Raw genomic sequence first — 23924 nt, 5'->3', positions numbered from 1 at the left:
GAGAAATGCGCTGGAGATGTGTCATAATCCAACTTCTGCTCAAAATTCCTTCTTATTTCTCCAACTTTCAATAAGAGGAAAAAAGAACAATCCTGTAAACTTCAGTGAAAAGTACAAGGAGAAGGCTCCATCTGGGGCTGTCAGCCGAGGCTGCCGTGTGGCGGATTCTGACAGGCAGAAGTGCAATCCCATTGTAAGGAGTCGTAATGATAGATATGTTTAATTGCTAACTGAGATGGAACAGATTGCAGCGCGTCACAACAATGAGCTTCTCTCAGTCCGCTCATCTCCGGGAACATATTATGACAGGTACATCGCATTACAAGCCGTCACACATACATGGCGCCAGAATCTATACCGCGCAGGATACGTAATTAGGAGGAAGAACTGCGCAGCTGACAAACGGGATTCACAATTACAAAGTCACAATCAGGAAAGCGAGAAAAGAAGCCCTGTCAGGCTAGATTTACTTATCAGCTGTTTTTTCTTATTTTTTTTTTATTTTTTTGGGGGATTTTCGGCAAAACTAGAATATAAAAAAAAATCACAGCTAAACCACAAAAACATGTAATGTATGTATAAGGTAATGGTATAACTGACCCTGATATTTTTCCCACCGTGAGTTGAACAATTGTTCCTTGGATTCGTGTTTGGTTAAATATATATTTTTTTACTTTTAACACAACATTCCAAAAATCAATAGCACAAAGAACTGTAAGAGATTTTGTAATATATCTTATAAAAAAATGCCTTGCCTTGTTATCCACCTAGCAGATGTTTCTTCTCTTCCCCACTCACTTTTATAACATGCCTTTGTCTCTGAAATATGTGAGAAATTCATCTTGTGAGATCAAGGCAGCTGCCTTCTCACTGAGGGATCAGATTACATCATACCAAACGTGTCTATGGAGAGGGAGGGGGAGAAATGAGCAGGAGCTGTTTGAGACAGTAAAGACCAAAGAGCATGCAAAGGTAGACAGTTTTTATCTCAGCCCAAGTGCATTATTCACATCTATACAGGTCAGTATTTCTGTATAATACACTTTGTGATCCTGGGGCTGCTTCTTTGTGAAAGGGAAAAAGTTAGGAACTAGATTTTCTTCTACTTTCTTTGCACAGTGGATGGGAGATGGTCTGTACCCATCGCAAACTAGAGATACAGGGGGTCATTTACTATACTAAAATATTCCTAAATTAGGCGTATTTCAGACACAGATGGCGGCGCAATGGTTAGTTAGATACAGGTCATATCATGGCCAGAAATAATATTATTCCTCATGTATACATACTGAAAAAACTCCAAAGAGTCCTTTCCACTGCAATTTTGAAAAGAAGCCAGACAGACATAAAATTTCCCCCTAATGAACAATAATGGCAGGAGCAAAAATATCCTTGCGTTTCCCATGTTTCATATTTCCCATAGACTTTCATCTGGTGTTTTACAGTAAGAAATGCACACAAAAAAAAGTGCAGAAAACAGCACTAAAAACTACATGTAAACCATCCTCAGGGTTTCTACACACATGATTTTGCACTGGCTTTTTATACTACTTAAAAAACTGCTCACATTTTTTTTACATATTGCGTGTGTTTTTTATGGCATTTTTTTAGCTGCATTTTTTTCCTAAATAAATGTGTGATCCACTTTTTTCTGCTGTTTTCCCCTTTAGAGAAGGAGATTTCAAAATCGCTTTCGAAAAAAAAAAAAGAAAATTCCTTCCTTGAGCCATATTTTTTTTTTTTTCCGTTCAAATATCCATATGAGGGCTTATTGTTTTGCGGGACGATTTGTACTTTATAATGCCATCATTTAATATGGCATAGAAGCGGTAAAAAAATTCTAAATGGAGTGGAATTGGAAAAAAACGCAATTCCTCCACCATATTACAGGTTTTGTTCCTAGGGCGTTTCCTTTGTGGCAAAACTGACCTGTGCCCTTCATTCTCTGGGTCAGTAGGATTACAACGATACCACATATGTATAGTTTTTTTAATGTCTAAATAGTGTAAAAAGAAATAAATTTCTTTTCTTTACATTACCGTATTCTGACCCCCGTAATTTTTTTTATAGTTATATCTACTGAGCTGTGTGGGGGCTCATTTTTTGCCGGACGATCTGTAGTTTTTACTGATACCATTTTGGAGTGTGTGTGATCACAGTTTATGACATTTTTTTGAGTAAGAGAAGCGATAAAAAAATTGCAAATCGGCCCTTTTTTCCATTACACCATTCGCCATATTGGAAAAATATTTTAATATTTTAATAGTACGGGCGTTTTTGGACGTGGTGATGCCCATTACATTTATATTTTTGTTATTTATGTATTTTTTTTTTTATTCTACGGAAAGGGGGGTGATTTAAGATATTTTTTTGTAGTTTTTTTTACTTTTTTATGGTATTGTAGCTCATGTTTGAGGCTACAAAATGCATTTTTAAAAAAAAAAAATTCTGAACCATGAGAGCAGATTTGCTCATTTCTTATATTGGCTGCCTGCCACCTGCTGGCCAAAATAAGAGAGACCCAGTGTATTGAAACCAATTACCGGCATCCTCATTAGCTGTAGAAGATGCCAGTAAGAAGCCAGGAAACGTGAGTGTGATCACAGCATCTAAAGGTTTTAATGACCGCGATGCGCCTTCAATGGTGCCCATTGCACGTGCGAATGGGTGCCATGTTTACCCATTGCTCCATTAAATGGTTAATAATATTTTTTTTTATCAATTCCCACAACATACCCCTAATACAAAAGATTTATACATACTTGCTCCTCGCCATTCTGGTCTTCCGTGCTGCCCCACTGTCTCCATCTTTCGGTCCCCACACTGTTCTCATCTAGCATTGGCCATGGTCACATGCACCGCTCCAGCCAGTGAGAGGTTTCAGCCCTGACACACTACTTGTGGCCACATCACTTCAGAAGCCAGTCATTGGGTGGAGCACAGCATGTGACCATAGCCTACCGGATGTAAACAGTGCCGGGACCGGAAGATAGAGAGAGCAGAGGCAGAGAGTGGAGTTTTTACCCAATAACCCCTTTAAGACAATATTAAGAAAAAACGTTTTCGCATTGGGTCATATGTCAGACGCGTCGTAAACTTTTGAGAAAAAAAGAAACTCTAATCTGGTGCACGTGATTTTTCTGCTGTCACAGTGAAGTTTACACAACTCTTAAAGGGTACAATATGGCTGCATTTCGGCATGGATTCCATAACCGAAAATGCTCTTGATTTACCTCCGATTGGCTTTAATGGGAATTGGCAACATACACTAGTTCATACTGCAGGGATTTCCACCTCCCCCCAAAAAAAATAATAAAAATAATAAAATGCCCTGTTTTTAATTGAATGGGGCTAAATCTGTGTAAATCTGTACAACTCAAAGTCCATGAGAGAGATATGAGGGCCAGCCTGAGATATGAGGGCCCCAGATGTCTGCTGTAGATTCCACAGCGGATTATTCTGCCATATAAACGTAGCCCAGAGCCCGCTTCCCGCATTTTTCATGCATGGGGGCTATTGTGTTGCAGTCAAACACCAAATTTGTAAACCGCGCCGCCGAATCTTCAAAAATTCAAGCCAGAGCACTTTTTTACAGCCGGTGAAGTGATAATTATCACTAATATGCTGCATGGTGTTCATCAGGACACAGACCGCAGAGTGCGCGCCTCCGCCCAGTGACGGAGGGATTAGCAGCTTGCGCTGGACTCGGTGGCCGTAAACCTGTCTCCCGGGACTGACTGCAGACAACATCTTCTGCTAAATTGGACAATGAAATCCGACGGCGGCGTCATAAAGCTGTAGCATTAGCCGGGAATTAAAGCGCCGTCACCTTTGCATTAGGCAGCCGTTTTAGCCGCTCTTAAAAACGTTCTTTTTGAAGATGGATATAACTTTGCATGGATGGACAGCGAAGTGAATCCGTGAATATTTACAGCTCCCAGCCTGTTTTCCTCTCCTGGAGCTGCGCGGCGCCGCAACCAGTGAAGGGCGATAAAATAATATCTCTCCGGCTTAATGGCAGCAAATGATATTAAAGTGAGGGGGATAATGAGTGGAGGAAGGTGATCCTGCTTTATACCTCCTATAAATCTCGCAGTGCTCCTCAATAGCTTTTCATTTTCTGCCGCGCTGCCTCCATTAATTGTTGGGCTGAAGACACTAATGCAGCGGAGGGGCAAAGGGTTTGCGTGAGGCGATGACTGATGGAGCGGATGAGAGGATGTCTTATCAATTATCCACTGCAACAGATTAAAAAAAATATATCATTATTTTTAGGTATTATTTCCCTATAATAAAAATATAATCAACAGCGGTGGAGCATGTAACCCAGGGGCCCGATAGAGGAGCCCCACTCCACCGTAGTGCAATAATGTGGACAGTGATTTCACAGCTACGGGAATAGTGTCGCCGCATAGTAATCAGCACTGTGATGCCCTGCTTTAAGGGCTGGTCCAGTGTTATGCCCATTTTGGACCTTTATGGCACAAGAATAACTGATAGATAGATGTGGGGTCCATCTCTGAACAGGGGGTCCCCATCTCTTGGCTGCCATGCGCAGCTCTCTCCATTCACTTCTATTGCAGTGAGCATGCTCAGACATTTCCTAACTGCACATGCGCACCCACCTCTCCCTTCACAGTAGCCATGAGATGAATGGTGAGATTACCAGGTAGATGGGTGCCCTAGAGGTGGGGTCTTCACCTATCGAATATTTATAGCATATCCTGGGATAGTTCATGAGAATAATTCTCCTTTAAGGGGGTCTTTTGGATTTCCAGTATTGATGTCCTATCGTTTGGATTGGCCGTCAATATCAGATTTGTGGAGGTCTGACCAGTCACCTGACTGAAGGGACCAGGCACAGCTCTGTACAGGTTATAGGGTCTGTGCTTAGTATTTTAGCCCCCTACGGCTTCAAATAGATGGGATTGAGCTGTAATACCAGACGCAGACACTAGGAAAGTGCGGCGCTGTGCTTGGTATATGATGAAAAGAGCATCCTTCTGTGGAGCGCCATGGCCCCCAGGAGTCGGACCCCCAACAGTCTGAAGATAGGCCATCAATATTGTTGTCCATCCAAGAAGAGCCCTTTGGGCGCCTTCACACTAGTGTACATTATGGCGCGTCTTACACGCAGATTTCCCTGCAGAATTGTATCTGAATTGCTGCAGATTACACCCTTGGCAATGCAGAACAAATCTATCTCCTGCAACAATGTATCAGTGCAGGTAAACTGCATCAATCTGTAGTCCAGGCTACCAGAGGATTGTCTACACCAAATACTTAAAGACTAGGCCCTTCACCAGGATCAACCCTATTAAACCAGACATACAGTACTAGCTGGTAGGGCTCAACATACTGATTAAAGGGAGTCTGTCACCTACTCTGTGCGTTTAGGACGTTATAGCTCATTTCATATTATAGCACAGTTGTCCAACATAAAAATAGTAGCTGTATTGTGTCTTTCCCAGGTTCACGAGGCTGAAAAAAACACTTTATAAAGATATGCAGATTAGGTTCCGCAAGTGCCCAGGGGTAGCATTATGGCCCCTCTCTGATGTGTCGGCATAGCCGCTCCCCTTGGAGTCCTCTGGCCCGTCCTCCTCGTCTACTTCATCCTCGTCCTCTAGCTTAAATCTCATGCTAGCGCTGGTCACCGCTGGGCCCACACGTGCGCACTGTTGAGATCGGTGCCTCTGCTCACAGTGGGAGGAGTCGTGCGCATGCGAGGAGTTAATCTGCATATCTTTATAAAGTGTTTTTTTCAGCCTCGTGAACCTGGGAAAGACACAATACAGCTACTATTTTTATGTTGGACAACTGTGCTATAATGTGAAATGAGCGGTGTGAAATGCTCAAAGTAGGTGTCAGACTCCCTTTAAAATTATACCTTTCTTTTGTCTGCACGATAAATACCTGGAGAGATATCTGTGTTTTATTCATATGCAAATGAGCAACTGGAGAACCAGGAGTGGGGCTGAATCGTTTGAGCACTACTTTGTAATGCCCCCTGTGCTCTGCACACTCCCCCCTCCTCATGATTACTAGACAACAGACCAAGGGCAGAGCCGTGTCCTAGATCTGTGTGCTAGCAATATCATTTCACTATGTACTATAGCTTCACCACACTGAGACCTGCTGTGTTCCCACACAATATATGATTATAAAGACACCAGCTATTTTTCTCTCTCTTGTATTTAAAACCATATTAACCCCTTAAAGACCCTCGCCTTACATGTACGGAGCTGGTGGACGTGACTTAAGGACCAGCGCCTTACATGTATGGCGGGCTGATCGGGCGGGTGCAGGAGCTGCGCCCGCCTGATCAGCGGCATGGACCCGGCAGTCACTGACAGCCGGGGCCCCTGCTGCATACGCCGGCATCAGTAACATAGTAACATAGTTCATAAGGCCGAAAAAAGACATTTGTCCATCCAGTTCGGCCTGTAATCCTGCAAGTTGATCCAGAGGAAGGAAAAAAAAAACACTGTGAGGTAGAAGCCAATTTTCCCTAGAAAAATTCCTTCCCGACTTCAATCAGGCATCAGAATAACTCCCTGGATCAACGACCCCTCTCTAGTAGCTATAGCCTGTAATATTATTACGCTCCAGAAACACATCCAGGCCCCTCCTGAATTCCTTTATTGTACTCACCATCACCACCTCCTCAGGCAGAGAGTTCCATAGTCTCACTGCTCTTACCGTAAAGAATCCTCTTCTATGTTTGTGTACAAACCTTCTTTCCTCCAGACGCAGAGGATGTCCCCACGTCACAGTCACAGTCCTGGGGATAAATAGATGATGGGAGAGATCTCTGTACTGACCCCTGATATATTTATACATATTAATTAGATCTCCCCTCAGTCGTCTTTTTTTCTAAAGTGAATAACCCTAATGTTGATAACCTTTCAGGGTACTGTAGTTGCCCAATTCCATTTATTACTTTAGTTGCCCTCCTCTGAACCATCTCCAGCTCTGCTATGTCTGCCTTGGAGCCCAGAACTGTACACAGTCCTCCATGTGTGGTCTGACTAGCGATTTGTAAAGTGGTAGGACTATGTTCTCATCACGGGCATCTATGCCCCTTCTAATGCAACCCATTATCTTATTGGCCTTGGCAGCAGCTGCCTGACACTGTTTTTTGCAGCTTAGTTTGCTGTTTATTAAAATTCCTAGGTCCTTTTCCATGTCAGTGTTACCGAGTGTTTTACCATTTAGTATGTACGGTGACTTGCATTATTCCTTCCCATGTGCATAACTTTACATTTGTCAGTGTTAAACCTCATCTGCCACTTATCTGCCCAAGCCTCCAATCTATCCAGATCCCTCTGTAGTAGTATACTGTCCTCTGTAGTATATATACAGTATACTGTCCTCTGTAGTATATATACAGTATACTGTCCTCTGTAGTATATATACAGTATACTGTCCTCTGTAGTATATATACAGTATACTGTCCTCTGTAGTGTGTGTGTATATATATATATGTATACATACAGTATACTGTCCTCTGTAGTATATATATATATATATATACAGTATACTGTCCTCTGTAGTATATGTATACTGTCCTCTGTAGTATATATACAGTATACTGTCCTCTGTAGTATATATACAGTATACTGTCCTCTGTAGTATATATATACAGTATACTGTCCTCTGTAGTATATATACAGTATACTGTCCTCTGTAGTGTATATACAGTATACTGTCCTCTGTAGTATATATATACAGTATACTGTCCTCTGTAGTATATATACAGTATACTGTCCTCTGTAGTATATATACAGTATACTGTCCTCTGTAGTATATATATATACAGTATACTGTCCTCTTCAGTGTTAATTACTTTACACAGTTTAGTGTCATCTGCGAAAATTGATACTTTACAATGCAAGCCGTCTACAAGATCATTAATAAATATATTGAAGAGAATGGGGCCCAATACTGACCCCTGAGGTACTCCACTAGTGACAGTGACCCAATCTGAGTGTGTACCGTTAATAACCACCCTCTGTTTTCTATCACTTAGCCAGTTACTTACCCACATACAGACATTTTCTCCCAGTCCAAGCATTCTCATTTTATATACTAACCTTTTATGTGGTACAGTGTCAAATGCTTTGGAGAATTCCAGATATACGACATCCAGTGATTCTAGAACTTACCTCCTCATAGAAACTGATTAAATTAGTTTGGCATGACCGATTCCTCACGAAGCCATGCTGATATGGCGTTATTTGCTTATTTCCGTTGAGATGCTCTAAGATAGCATCTGTTAGAAAACCTTCAGTTTACCCACAACAGATGCTAAACTTACCGGCCTATAGTTTCCAGGCTCTGTTTTTGGACCCTTTTTGAATATTGGCACCACATTTGCTATGCGCCAATCCTGTGGGACATTCCCTGTCAGTATAGAATCTGCAAATATCTGTCACAACCAGACAGTTGAGAAGCTCTGACAGGAGCTTGCCAGATCCTCCTCCTTGAGTTTCTTTGTTTGGTTAAGTTCCTCATCTCGTTAGTCTATCTCAGCTGTCATGCAGTTGGACTGATTGCTGCCCTTTAAGTTCCTCCCCAGAATGCAGTAGTGTGCGGCTTATACTACTTCCTGGAGTGTGTGTGCATGCTGTTCCTAGTTCCCAGTCCACAGTCCCCAGTCGTCTGCAAGATAAGTGCTGTTTATGTATTTATGATTTTCTGTTTTCTGGATCCAGGTGACCCTGACTCCCTCCGTGTCTGTGTAGGGAGCCGGTGGTAGTGTCCCCTCACTATTGTAGGGTCTTCAGGTGTAAGATAGTTGAGGTACGTGGATATGCGCCCATCCACCTTTGGGGTGGTCGCATAGGCTGAGCAATAAGGGAGAGCGGCAGGTCTCATGCAGGGGTCTCCCTTTTGTTCCTTAGTTGTGGATCCAGTGAGTCATTGTTTATATTGTATTGTCTTGTTTCCTGTACACCATCCGTGACATTATAAGCTGCCAAAACCGTCTCAAGCATGGATCCGGTTTCACTTTTGGCTGAACGCCTCCAGGGTCTTTCATTGGAGGTAGCTGATCTCCGTAGGATTTTTTCTTAGTTTCAAGTGATCGGTTCAGCTTGCGTTCATGGAGTTTGTGCTGAGCCTAAGATCTCGCTCCCGGATACGTTCTCTGGGGGTAGTGAGAATTTTGTGCGTTTTAAAGAGGCTTGCAAATTCCATTTTCGCCTTCTTCCCCATTCCTCTGGTGATGAAGAACGGAGGGTGGGGATCATTGTATCGCTGCTCAGGGGTAACGCTCAGTCTTGGGCCTTTTCACTACCGGAGGGGGCACGGCCCCTCCGCTCAGTGGATGAATTCTTTTTAGCCCTGGGTCAGATATATGATGATCCGGATCGTATTGCTCTGGCTGAGTCTAGACTACGTCTGTTATGCCAGGGTAAACAATCCGCAGAGATATACTGCTCAGAATTTCGGAGATGGGCAGCTGATACTGGTTGGAATGATGCTGCACTCCGAAGTCAATTTTGCCATGGTCTTTCAGAGGGATTGAAAGATGCATTTGCCTTTCATGAGAGACCTACCTCCTTGGATTCTGCTATGTCTCAGGCCGTTCGTATTGACAGGCGTCTTAGAGAGAGAGGAGAGATCTCTCCTTCCTGTCATACTCAGTCCCGGGACAGTGCAGCGGTCTCTTTCTGTGCGCAGGGGTCTCAGTCGCTGTCAGCCCTTTCTGAGCAGGAGCCCATGCAGCTGGGGTTGATTGCCTCTGACAATAGAAGATTCAGCCCGCATGGGAGGGTTTGTTTTTGTTGTGGAGGTATAAATCATTTGGCAAATGTTTGTCCCTCTAGGAGATTCAGGCAGTTTTCTGGGAGTAATAAAGAAACAAAAAGGAAAAAATCTTTTAAAAATGTTCCGTCTGTTACTATTGGCAGGGTTGAGGCGGAAATTACAAGCAAATTTCCGTTTGCTTGTAGTTCCCGTTTTGTCCTGCCTGCTAGGGTGGCGCTAGAGAGCAAAAGCATTTTTTGTGAGATTTTTGTGGATAGTGGAGCAGCTGTCAATCTCATTGATAATCAATTTGCAATAACTCATGGTTTCCAGGTATGCTCTTTGGGAAAGGATATTCCTGTTTTTGCTATTGATTCCGCTCCACTTTCTCAGAAATCATTAAAGGGCATAGTTCACAATATCCGTTTAATTGTGAGTGACGCTCATGTTGAGGATGTGTCATGTTTCGTCCTTAGCGGTTTGCCTACTCCTCTAGTGTTGGGACTACCCTGGCTCACTAAACATAACCCCACCATTGATTGGCAAGCGAGGCAAATAAATGGTTGGAGTGACTTTTGCAGAGAGAATTGCCTCATGACATCTGTTTCTGAGGTTTCTACTAAGACTGTACCACCTTTCCTCTCTGAATTTTTGGATGTCTTCTCTGAGAGTGGAGTTCAGGATTTGCCTCCGCACAGGGAGTACGATTGCCCTATTAATCTCATCCCAGGCGCCAAGCTGCCTAAATCTCGTTTATACAATCTTTCCCAACCTGAGAGGGTCGCTATGCGTGCTTATATCTCTGAGATGACACATACGACCCTCGAAGTCACCTGTTGCCGCTGGTTTTTTCTTTGTTAAGAAAAAAGATGGTTCTTTAAGACCTTGTCTGGATTTCAGGGAGCTGAACAGTATCACTATTCGTGACCCTTATCCGCTTCCTCTGATCCCGGACCTGTTTAACCAGGTTGTTGGGGCTAAAGTCTTTTCCAAATTAGACCTAAGAGGGGCATACAACCTGGTCAGGGTCAGAGAAGGAGACGAATGGAAGACGGCTTTCAATACCCCTGAGGGCCATTTTGAGAATTTGGTTATGCCTTTTGGTTTGATGAATGCCCCAGCCGTTTTTCAGCATTTCGTGAACAGCATTTTTTATCATTTAATGGGAAAATTTGTATTAGTGTATTTGGATGACATTTTGATTTTTTCTCCTGATTTCAAGACTCATAAGGAACATTTACGTCAGGTCTTGCTCATCCTGCGGGAGAATAAATTATACGCGAAACTGGAAAAATGTGTGTTTGCGGTTCCAGAAATTCAATTTCTGGGGTTTCTTCTCTCCGCTTCTGGTTTTCGCATGGACCCCGAGAAGGTCCGCGCTGTGCTTGAGTGGGAGCTTCCTGAGAATCAGAAGGCGCTGATGCGTTTTTTGGGCTTTGCCAATTATTACAGGAAATTTATTTTGAATTATTCCTCTGTTGTTAAACCACTCACTGATATGACCAGAAAGGGGGTAGATTTTTCTTCCTGGTCGGTAGAGGCGCGTAAGGCCTTTTCTAATATCAAGGAGAGTTTTGCTTCCGCTCCCATCCTGGTACAACCTGATATTTCGTTACCCTTCATAGTTGAGGTTGATGCTTCTGAGGTAGGGGTGGGTGCGGTCTTGTCTCAGGGTTCCTCTCCTGCCAAATGGCAACCATGTGCCTTTTTCTCGAAGAAACTCTCCTCCGCAGAGAGAAATTATGATGTGGGAGATAGGGAATTGTTGGCCATCAAGTTGGCTTTTGAGGAATGGCGCCATTGGCTAGAGGGAGCCAGACACCCTATTACCGTGTTTACTGACCATAAAAATCTGGCCTACTTGGAGTCAGCCAAGCGTCTGAACCCGAGACAGGCCAGATGGTCTTTGTTCTTTTCAAGGTTTAATTTTGTTGTCACGTTCCGCCCTGGGGTTAAGAATGTGAAGGCAGATGCCCTGTCACGTTGTTTTCCGGGAGGTGGGAATTTTGAAGACCCGGGTCCCATTTTGGCTGAAGGTGTGGTGGTCTCTGCTCTTTTTCCTGAATTGGAGGCAGGGGTGCAGGCAGCCCAGTCGGAGGCTCCTGATCTTTGTCCTCCTGGGAGGTTGTTTGTGCCTCTCGCTTTGAGACACAAGATTTTTAAGGAACACCACGATACGGTCCTTGCTGGGCACCCGGGGGCAAGAGCCACACTGGATCTTATCGCTCGGAGATTCTGGTGGCCTGCGCTTCGTAAGTCGGTTGAGGGTTTTGTGGCAGCTTGCGAGACTTGCGCTCGTGCCAAAGTCCCTCATTCACGGTCATCAGGTCCTCTCCTTCCCTTACCCATTCCTTCCCGTCCTTGGACACATCTGTCCATGGACTTCATAACGGACTTGCCTCATTCCTCGGGGAAGACTGTGATTCTGGTGGTGGTGGACCCTTTTAGCAAAATGGTGCATTTCATCCCTTTTCCTGGTTTGCCCAATGCTAAGACGCTGGCGCAGGCATTTATTGACCACATTGTCAAATTGCATGGTATTCCTTCAGACATAGTCTTTGATAGGGGCACGCAGTTTGTTTCCAGATTCTGGAAGGCTTTCTGTTCTCGCTTGGGGGTTCGGTTGTCGTTCTCTTCTGCTTTCCACCCGCAGTCGAATGGCCAGACAGAGCGCGTCAATCAGAATCTGGAGACATATCTGCGCTGTTTTGTGGCGGAGAATCAGGTGGATTGGTGTTCTTTTTTGTCCCTTGCTGAGTTTGCTTTAAATAACCGTCGTCAGGAGTACTCTGATAAGTCACCATTTTTTGGTGCATATGGGTTTCATCCGCAGTTTGGGACTTTCTCGGGAGAGGGGTCTTCTGGTTTACCTGATGAGGACAGATTCTCCTCGTCTTTGTCATCTATTTGGCAAAAGATTCAGGATAATCTAAAGAGCATGAGTGAGAGATATAAGCGTGTGGCAGATAAGAGACGTGTGCCTGGTCCGGACCTGAATGTTGGTGATCTGGTGTGGTTGTCTACCAAGAATATCAAATTGAAGGTTCCCTCCTGGAAGTTGGGTCCTAGGTTTATTGGGCCTTACAAGATCCTGTCTGTCATCAATCCTGTTGCCTACCGTCTTGATCTTCCTCAGACTTGGAAGATCCATAATGTTTTTCATAAGTCCTTATTGAAACCTTATGTTCAACCTATTGTACCCTCGCCTTTGCCTCCTCCTCCGATTATGGTTGATGGAAATCTTGAATTTCAGGTCTCTAGGATTGTGGATTCTCGTCTTGTCCGCGGTTCCCTCCAGTACCTCGTTCATTGGGAGGGTTATGGTCCTGAGGAGAGGATGTGGGTCCCAGTGACGGACCTTAAGGCCACTCGTCTCATCAGGGCTTTCCATAGGTCCCATCCTGAGAAGGTGGGCCCTGAGTGTCCGGAGTCCACTCGTAGAGGGAGGGGTACTGTCACAACCAGACAGTTGAGAAGCTCTGACAGCAGCTTGCCAGATCCTCCTCCTTGAGTTTCTTTGTTTGGTTAAGTTCCTCATCTCATTAGTCTATCTCAGCTGTCATGCAGTTGGACTGATTGCTGCCCTTTAAGTTCCTCCCCAGAATGCAGTAGTGTGCGGCTTATACTACTTCCTGGAGTGTGTGTGCATGCTGTTCCTAGTTCCCAGTCCACAGTCCCCAGTCGTCTGCAAGATAAGTGCTGTTTATGTATTTATGATTTTCTGTTTTCTGGATCCAGGTGACCCTGACTCCCTCCGTGTCTGTGTAGGGAGCCGGTGGTCGTGTCCCCTCACTATTGTAGGGTCTTCAGGTGTAAGATAGTTGAGGTACGTGGATATGCGCCCATCCACCTTTGGGGTGGTCGCATAGGCTGAGCAATAAGGGAGAGCGGCAGGTCTCATGCAGGGGTCTCCCTTTTGTTCCTTAGTTGTGGATCCAGAGAGTCATTGTTTATATTGTATTGTCTTGTTTCCTGTAAACCATCCGTGACAATATCAGAAATAAGGGTCTGGCTATGACATTACTTAATTCCCTTAGGACACGGGGTGTATGCCATCTGGTTCTGGCGATTTGTCTATTTTAATCTTTTTAAGTCGCTGATGTACTTCTTCCTGGGTCAGACAGGACACTTTTAATAGGGGATTTATTTTTGCATTCTGCATGTCATCTGACAGTTTATTTCCCTCAGTGAATACATTGGAGAAAAAAATATTTAATAGCTTTGCTTTCTCCTCGTCGCTCTCTGCGACTCCCCCCTCATTACTCTGTAAAGGGCCGACACCTTCAGATTTATACTTTTTAACATTTATATAATTGAAGAACATTTTAGGGTTAGTTTTACTCTCTTTGGCAATTAATCTCTCGGTCTCTAGTTTGGTCGCTTTTATTTTGGCCTCTAGTTTGTGAAAACACAGATGCTGGCATGTTAACCCCTTGTATGCCACGGTCAGTGGCGGGGACCCAATGGCGGAGAAGTAGGGATGAGCGAACTCTGTGAAGTTCGGGTTTGCCGGGTTCAGCCGAACTTCAGGTCAGAGTTCGGGTTCGGAACCCGAACTCGAACCCGAACCCAAACCCCATTAAAGTCAATGGGGACCCGAACTTCACTTTATTATTTTCCGTTATAACATGTTTATAACGGTAAATAATAGCATTCCTAAGACAGAATGCAAAATAAAATGGCCATTGAGGGTTTAAAAATAATAAAAAAAACTCACCTCATCCACTTGATCGCGCAGCCGGTATCCTCTTCTTTCTGCAGGACCTGCAAAAAGACCTGCGATGACGTCACTGTGCTCACCGCGTCTTGAACGCGGTGACGTCATCGCAGGTCCTGCAGAAAGAAGAAAGGAGAGGATACCGGCTGCGCGATCAAGTGGATGAGGAGAGTTTTTTTATTATTATTTTTAACCCCTCAATGGCCATTTTATTTAGCATTCTGTCTTAGGAATGTGAAAAGTATGAGTCTGTTTTTTATAGGCGGTAGATTTATTGCAGAATGTCTGTCCATAAAAATCTGCTTCGAAGCACAGTATAAATGTGAATAGGATTTTACAAAACCTGCACATATTTTAGGGCATGCAACTTTTTTCAAACCCACATTGTGCTCCGATACAGTACACATTTTTTCCAGAATTTTTTGCAGCAGATTTCAAAACTTGCAAAGGAGAGTTTGAAATTTGGGACAAAATCTGTAGGGGACATATCCAAATTTTACATTGCAACAGAAATATTCCACTATGTGTGACCATAAGGCACATTCGGCCTCTGGATATACACAAGAATGCCTCCATTCACTTACAGCAAGCAGAAATCTTGGAATTAGAATACCAGGCCTGTTAAAAAGTTGCTGCACATTCTTTAGTGATTAAAGAGGACCTGTCCCCTCTCCTGACACCTGTTTTAGTATCTACTTGCATTCCCTATGCAATTACAATTTTGGAACATCTATTATAATGACTGTAAGTTGTTCCATTGTCTGTTATTCCTACTGAAAGTTATGAATGTATTTCCAGCAGTCTGCAATGAAGGTCCAGCTGGGCGATACCAGTTGGGGGGGGGGGGGGGGGTCCCTGTACAGTTTGCAGCGACACACCCGAACTGGTAACACTCAGCAGACTGCTGGCATTTAATTCTAGTAGGAATAATAGAATAGGAACTGTACAATATTGAGTCATAAGAATAGATGCTCCAGAATTGTCGTTACATGGGGAATGCAGGTAGTCACTTAAACAGACATGTCAGAAGAGAGGAGAGGTCCCCTTTAAGTTGTGGTTACAGGTGGCTACAGCTTGCAGATATAGACCGTAGAGAGCAGGTTACAATTCTATGTATGTGTGGAGGATGGGGGGGGGGGGGGGGGTGTTATTTGGGAGATCAGAACTGTCCTCCCAGGCACAGCACAGGTAGATAACACCCAGTTGTCACCCCATCCCCCGCTGCACGATGCTCTTTGATGCTCTGTGACTAGATACATTGTATATTGCAGAGAATGTCATGTGGATTTTTAATTAAATGTTTCCAACAGAGGAGAAAATCTGGACGATCGTCGGGCACAACATTACGGAGATAACACCTGTGCTCGGATCATTTTCCGGGAGAGCGTATTCTATGTCATTTAACTACAGCGCCAGAGCCGATCAGCTGGAAGCCATGATCAACAATGCGGAGTACTGCGAGCAAGAAGTGGCTTATTACTGCAGACACTCCCGCCTGCTCAACTCCCCCAGTAAGTAAAACGCAGCCTTCTTCTAATTTCGCTGTCCTGTTTTTTATCGCCCGTGAAAAAACACGTGAAGCTTTATCTGTGACACATGAGCCTGGACACCTGTCAGTATAGAAAAAGACTGAATGTACCTAAGAGGGTTGCAATTCACTTACAGCAAGCAGACATCTGCATACGTTTTTGTTAATCTTTACATAATACTGGAGAAGCCCTTAAAGGGGTCCTCCTGTCTTATAAAGTGATGGTATGATTTATGCTTGATCAGGGTTTGACTTCTGGGATACCCATAGGTCCTGAGAACGGAAACTGCAGTGGAGAGTCAGCGCTATGGCTCCTTCCCTGGCCATCCACTGTGCTAGAAACTGCAGCGCAACTCTATTCCAGTGAATGGTGCCAGTCGTTGCTCCTTGAACGGCCAGGTGATTGGGAATGCAGCTGTGAAGGGAAAAACAGTGAACGGGTGCTGAATCTGTGCTCTTTTATTCTCAGAGGTTGGGCCCCCAAAATAATAAAATGCTGACATATTCTAGCAATAGGCATCACTTTATGATTGGATACCCCTGCCCCCCCTCCACCCAATACGGCCATGACTAGTTACAGGTTGAATGGAGCAGTGGTCAAGCGTATGCTAGTCATAAAGCTGCATGATAAGATAGTATCTGCCTGCAGCCACCACTAGGGGGAGCTTCACGTACACAGGTTATTATGTAGAAATAGTAAAAGTAAGCTCCCAGTCCTGTTGACTTCCCCAACCTCAGACTAGGATATGCCACCCGTGTCAGATAGATGTGGGTCCCACCTCTGGGACTGGCTCCTGTCTAGGGAACATGGCCCCTGAAGTGATGGGGGCATACAAAGCCGCCTCTCCATTCACCTCTATGGGTCTGGTGAGGAACAGGGGGAGGTCGCACATTTTGCAGATGCTCTCTGTTGATTGAGATGGGACCTATCTGACATTGATGACATGTCCTAGCAATAGGTCACCAATGTCTGTGATGGTCCAACCCCTTTAAGGATCGCTACACCTGTATGTGCAGTGGAGCTGCCGGCGCTGCGAGGACACATTATAGCGCAGGATCGGGCATGGTGGACATTTACTTTCATAGCTCAGTATATTACAACAAACCTTTCCGCTTATGGCGCTGGGAAATCTGCAGATTGTGTTCCTGCCCAGACGAGGATACTTAACAATTCAGCACAATGTGAATCTCCTTTCCTCATTCTGAAAATTCATTTATTAAAAAATACATAATCCTGGGAACAGTAGAAATCGATGAAATCTTCTGCGCTGATATTAAATTTGCATGTTATTGAAGCGATGTTAGCGCTCCTCTATCCACACATATGGTGCGCGGTTTATACGGCAGTAATATGGAAGTGATTGAATATTCAGTTTTATACACATTTTGCTACTTTCTATCCCATTGTTGTATTTTTTCCTCAGTTTTATGATTTCTGCTTTGGTTGTCTAGAACAGGGATGCTCAACCTGCGGCCCTCCAGCTGTTGTAAAACTACAACTCCCACCGTGCCCTGCTGTAGGCTGATAGCTGTAGGCTGTTCGGGCATGCTGGGAGTTGCAGTTCTGCAACAGCTGGAGGGCCGCAGGTTGAGCATGCCTGGCCTAGAAGGATAATTAGTTTTTAACGTGTCTGCTTCAGAATTGTGCACTTATACAATCTTGTTAGTTCTGCTCATTCATAAGGTTGGTCCATAAATATAATAACAGAATTACAGTAAAAACTGACACTTAAACCATCAGGACAGTTGGGGGGGAGGAGCGGACATGAAAAAGCTGTAACTCAAGATAACAATGCAAATCTGTAGGCCATCCAGAGTGTGTGAAAAGTGGGTGACAACCTAAAGGCACAGCCATGAAATGTCTGGCCAAAAGGAAAGCTTTGCAGAAAAGGGTGAAACTTTACAGGAAAAAGGTCAGGAGCAGGATGCGTCATTTTGCGCCAAAATTCTGGCATAAAAAATGTGTCTCAAAGTAAGCCGAGCAATACAAAGATGGAGACAAGTGTCTGTCCCTGCACCAGATTTATAATCCAGCCTAACCTCCTGTGATACATCTGCTAAAAATCTAGACCAGTGAATGCAGCTCTGGAGTAATGTACTGTGACATCACTGTGTGTATTATCCCTGTACTGTGACATCACTGTGTGTATTATCCCTGTATTGTGACATCACTGTGTTTATTATCCCTGTACTGTTACATCACTGTGTATATTATCCCTGTACTGTGACATCACTGTGTTTATTGTCCCTGTACTGTGACATCACTGTGTTTATTATCCCTGTACTGTGACATCACTGTGTTTATTATTCCTGTACTGTGACATCGCTGTGTTTATTATCTCTGTACTGTGACATCACTGTGTCTATTATCCCTGTACTGTGACATCAGTGTGTCTATTATCTCTGTACTGTGACATCACTGTGTCTATTATCCCTGTACTGTGACATCACTGTGTTTATTATCTCTGTACTGTGACATCACTGTGTGTATTATCTCTGTACTGTGACATCACTGTGTATATTATCCCTGTACTGTGACATCACTGTGTTTATTGTCCCTGTACTGTGACATCACTGTGTTTATTATCCCTGTACTGTGACATCACTGTGTTTATTATTCCTGTACTGTGACATCGCTGTGTTTATTATCTCTGTACTGTGACATCACTGTGTCTATTATCCCTGTACTGTGACATCAGTGTGTCTATTATCTCTGTACTGTGACATCACTGTGTCTATTATCCCTGTACTGTGACATCACTGTGTTTATTATCTCTGTACTGTGACATCACTATGTTTATTATCCCTGTACTGTTACATCACTGTGTATATTATCCCTGTACTGTGACATCACTGTGTGTATTATCCCTGTACTGTGACATCACTGTGTTTATTATACCTGTACTGTGACATCACTGTGTTTATTATCCCTGTACTGTGACATCACTGTGTTTATTATTCCTGTACTGTGACATCACTGTGTTTATTATTCCTGTACTGTGACATCACTATGTTTATTATCCCTGTACTGTGACATCACTGTGTATATTATCCCTGTACTGTGACATCACTGTGTTTATTATCTCTGTACTGTGACATCACTGTGTTTATTATCCCTGTACTGTGACGTCACTGTGTATATTATCCCTGTACTGTGACATCACTGTGTTTATTATCTATGTACTGTGACATCACTGTATTTATTACCCCTGTACTGTGACATCACTGTGTTTATTATCTCTGTACTGTGAAATCACAGTGTTTATTATCTCTATACTGTGACATCACTGTGTATATTATCCCTGTACTGTGACATCACTGTGTATATTATCCCTGTACTGTGACATCACTGTGTTTATTATCCCTGTACTGTGACATCACTGTTTATTATCCCTGTACTGTGACATCACTGTGTTTATTATCTCTGTATTGTGACATCACCGTGTTTATTATCCCTGTGCTGTGACATCACTGTGTTTATTATCCCTGTACTGTGACATCACTGTGTATATTATCTCTGTACTGTGACATCACTGTGTTTATTATCTATGTACTGTGACATCACCGTGTTTATTATCTCTGTATTGTGACATCACCGTGTTTATTATCCCTGTGCTGTGACATCACTGTGTTTATTATCCCTGTACTGTGACATCACTGTGTTTATTATCTCTGTATTGTGACATCACCGTGTTTATTATCCCTGTGCTGTGACATCACTGTGTTTATTATCCCTGTACTGTGACATCACTGTGTATATTATCTCTGTACTGTGACATCACTGTGTATATTATCCCTGTGCTGTGACATCACTGTGTTTATTATCCCTGTACTGTGACAACACTGTGTTTATTATCTCTGTATTGTGACATCACCGTGTTTATTATCCCTGTGCTGTGACATCACTGTGTTTATTATCCCTGTACTGTGACATCACTGTGTATATTATCTCTGTACTGTGACATCACTGTGTTTATTATCTATGTACTGTGACATCACTGTGTTTATTACCCCTGTACTGTGACATCACTATGTTTATTATCACTGTACTGTGACGTCACTGTGTATATTATCCCTGTACTGTGACATCATTGGGTTTATTATCCCTGTACTGTGACATCACCGTGTTTATTATCCCTGCACTGTGACATCACTGTATTTATTACCCCTGTACTGTGACATCACTGTGTTTATTATCTCTGTACTATGACATCACTGTGTATATTTTCCCTGTACTGTGACGTCACTGTGTATATTATCCCTGTACTGTGACATCACTGTGTTTATTATCTCTGTACTGTGACATCACTGTGTTTATTATCTCTGTACTGTGACATCACTGTGTATATTATCTCTGTACTGTGACATCACTGTGTTTATTATCTATATACTGTGACATCACTGTGTTTATTATCTCTGTACTGTGAAATCACAGTGTTTATTATCTCTGTACTGTGACATCACTGTGTATATTATCCCTGTACTGTGAGGTCACTGTGTATATTGTCCCTGTACTGTGACATCACTGTGTTTATTATCACTGTACTGTGACATCACTGTGTTTATTATCTCTGTACTGTGACATCACTATGTTTATTATCACTGTACTGTGACGTCACTGTGTATATTATCCCTGTACTGTGACATCACTGTGTATATTATCCCTGTACTGTGACATCACTTTGTTTATTATCTCTGTACTGTGACGTCACTGTGTTTATTACCCCTGTACTGTGACATCACTGTATTTATTACCCCTGTACTGTGACATCACTGTGTTTACTAACCCTGTACTGTGACATCACTGTATTTATTACCCCTGTACTGTGACATCACTGTATTTATTATCCCTGTACTGTGACATCACTGTATTTATTACCCCTGTACTGTGACATCACTGTGTTTATTATCTCTGTACTGTGACATCACTATGTTTATTATTCCTGTACTGTGACATCACTGTGTTTATTATCCCTGTGCTGTGACATCACTGTGTTTATTATCCCTGTACTGTGACATCACTGTGTTTATTACCCCTGTACTGTGACGTCACTGTGTATATTATCCCTGTACTGTGACATCACTGTGTTTATTATCTTTGTACTGTGACATCACTGTGTTTATTATCTCTGTACTGTGACATCACTGTGTATATTATCTTTGTACTGTGACATCACTGTGTTTATTATCCCTGTAATGTGACATCACTGTGTTTATTATCCCTGTACTGTGACATCACTGTGTTTATTATCTCTGTACTGTGACATCAGTGTTTATTATCCCTGTACTGTGACATCACTGTGTATATTATCTCTGTACTGTGACATCACTGTGTTTATTATCTATGTACTGTGACATCACTGTGTTTATTACCCCTGTACTGTGACATCACTATGTTTATTATCACTGTACTGTGACGTCACTGTGTATATTATCCCTGTACTGTGACATCATTGGGTTTATTATCCCTGTACTGTGACATCACCGTGTTTATTATCCCTGCACTGTGACATCACTGTATTTATTACCCCTGTACTGTGACATCACTGTGTTTATTATCTCTGTACTATGACATCACTGTGTATATTTTCCCTGTACTGTGACGTCACTGTGTATATTATCCCTGTACTGTGACATCACTGTGTTTATTATCTCTGTACTGTGACATCACTGTGTTTATTATCTCTGTACTGTGACATCACTGTGTATATTATCTCTGTACTGTGACATCACTGTGTTTATTATCTATGTACTGTGACATCACTGTGTTTATTATCTCTGTACTGTGAAATCACAGTGTTTATTATCTCTGTACCGTGACATCACTGTGTATATTATCCCTGTACTGTGAGGTCACTGTGTATATTGTCCCTGTACTGTGACATCACTGTGTTTATTATCACTGTACTGTGACATCACTGTGTTTATTATCTCTGTACTGTGACATCACTATGTTTATTATCACTGTACTGTGACGTCACTGTGTATATTATCCCTGTACTGTGACATCACTGTGTATATTATCCCTGTACTGTGACATCACTTTGTTTATTATCTCTGTACTGTGACGTCACTGTGTTTATTACCCCTGTACTGTGACATCACTGTATTTATTACCCCTGTACTGTGACATCACTGTGTTTATTATCACTGTACTGTGACATCACTGTGTTTATTATCTCTGTACTGTGACATCACTATGTTTATTATCACTGTACTGTGACGTCACTGTGTATATTATCCCTGTACTGTGACATCACTGTGTATATTATCCCTGTACTGTGACATCACTTTGTTTATTATCTCTGTACTGTGACATCACTGTGTATATTATCCCTGTACTGTGACATCACTGTGTGTATTATCCCTGTACTGTGACATCACTGTGTTTACTAACCCTGTACTGTGACATCACTGTATTTATTACCCCTGTACTGTGACATCACTGTATTTATTACCCCTGTACTGTGACATCACTGTATTTATTATCTCTGTACTGTGACATCACTGTGTTTATTATCTCTGTACTGTGACATCACTATGTTTATTATTCCTGTACTGTGACATCACTGTGTTTATTATCCCTGTGCTGTGACATCACTGTGTTTATTATCCCTGTACTGTGACATCACTGTGTTTATTACCCCTGTACTGTGACGTCACTGTGTATATTATCCCTGTACTGTGACATCACTGTGTTTATTATCTTTGTACTGTGACATCACTGTGTTTATTATCTCTGTACTGTGACATCACTGTGTATATTATCTTTGTACTGTGACATCACTGTGTTTATTATCCCTGTAATGTGACATCACTGTGTTTATTATCCCTGTACTGTGACATCACTGTGTTTATTATCTCTGTACTGTGACATCAGTGTTTATTATCCCTGTGCTATGACATCACTGTGTTTATTATCTTTGTACTGTGACATCACTGTGTTTATTTTCCCTGTACTGTGACATCACTTCTTGCATGAGTCCTGTGCATTAGGAAAGCCAAAACAATCATAATCTTTAATGTTGTAAACTTGCTGCTGAAGGTCATTATGGAGTTGGTCCTGTTCCACGTTTCGCTATAGGGTTCCATGATCAATTTTGTAAGCCCGATATAGGGACAAGGTTGGGAAACCAAAATACTTCATTAAGGTAGAAGTTGGTTGACTGAACATTCCTCAAGCCAGTCAGTGAGCAAATATCTAATGATAGAGAACATTTTGTGCTTCTAGTGGTGGTTGTGGTGGTTGTGCTGGGGGTAGTGGTGGTTGTGGTGGTGGGAGGGGGGGGGTATGGGCTTGCAAATCCTTTTTTACAGCACTCTGTGTTATTCTCATTACAATCTGTAACCTCCTCCCAGCAAGTAACATGTCAGATATTTAACTAAACAACTTCAGCTCTTCCCTACAAACATTTGGCTTCTTTCTTTCGGGTTACTGCAGCGCCTGTGAAGCCTCATAAAGAAGAGAGTACATAATGATATAAGTCAATATGTAATTAGGTGTTTGCTCATCGTTCCCTCCAGATTTAGATTCAGGTGCCTGAGTGGGAATGCAGACCTCATTAAAAATATATTTCCTGCAATCTCGGTCTGCTTAGTTTAGGCTGATGAGAACTTAAATAGTGAATCTGGCTGTTCTCCTCTGCTGTTCAGTCCCAGCAAGAGTGCAATGGTTAATTTACCGCCATTATGTGTTAAGCTCCAGAATTCTGCTTCTCAAATCCTGAATTTGGATATTAAATTGCAATATCAGAAAGCCTTTGGGGCTCAGTGTCTAATATTTGGTCTGTATGGAGGCAGTGCCGGGATCCAAATACACCTGGAGCTATAGGTAAGGTCAGATATGGGGGTGATTGTTAGGGAAATTAAGTAACCAGAAACCTTCTAATCTAAGCCCATAACTATGCTTTTAGTCTAGTGCTTATG

The 23924-nt window shown here is 42.7% G+C and overlaps 1 protein-coding gene across 1 annotated transcript in view; it reads left to right on the top strand.

The window, feature by feature from the left end:
• Positions 1-23924, top strand: part of CNTNAP5 (contactin associated protein family member 5) — a 354415-nt gene that overhangs the window by 189180 nt on the left and 141311 nt on the right. The window contains exon 12 of the mRNA XM_040439843.1: positions 15781-15981. Within this exon, the coding sequence (XP_040295777.1) occupies positions 15781-15981 (201 nt within the window). The remainder of the gene's footprint in view (positions 1-15780; positions 15982-23924) is intronic.

Source organism: Bufo bufo, chromosome 7 (genome assembly GCF_905171765.1).
Source record: "Bufo bufo chromosome 7, aBufBuf1.1, whole genome shotgun sequence".
NCBI classification, from domain to species: domain Eukaryota; kingdom Metazoa; phylum Chordata; class Amphibia; order Anura; family Bufonidae; genus Bufo; species Bufo bufo.
The sequence above is the reverse complement of the archived record's forward strand: the minus strand, read 5'-3'. Positions and strand labels throughout refer to the sequence as shown.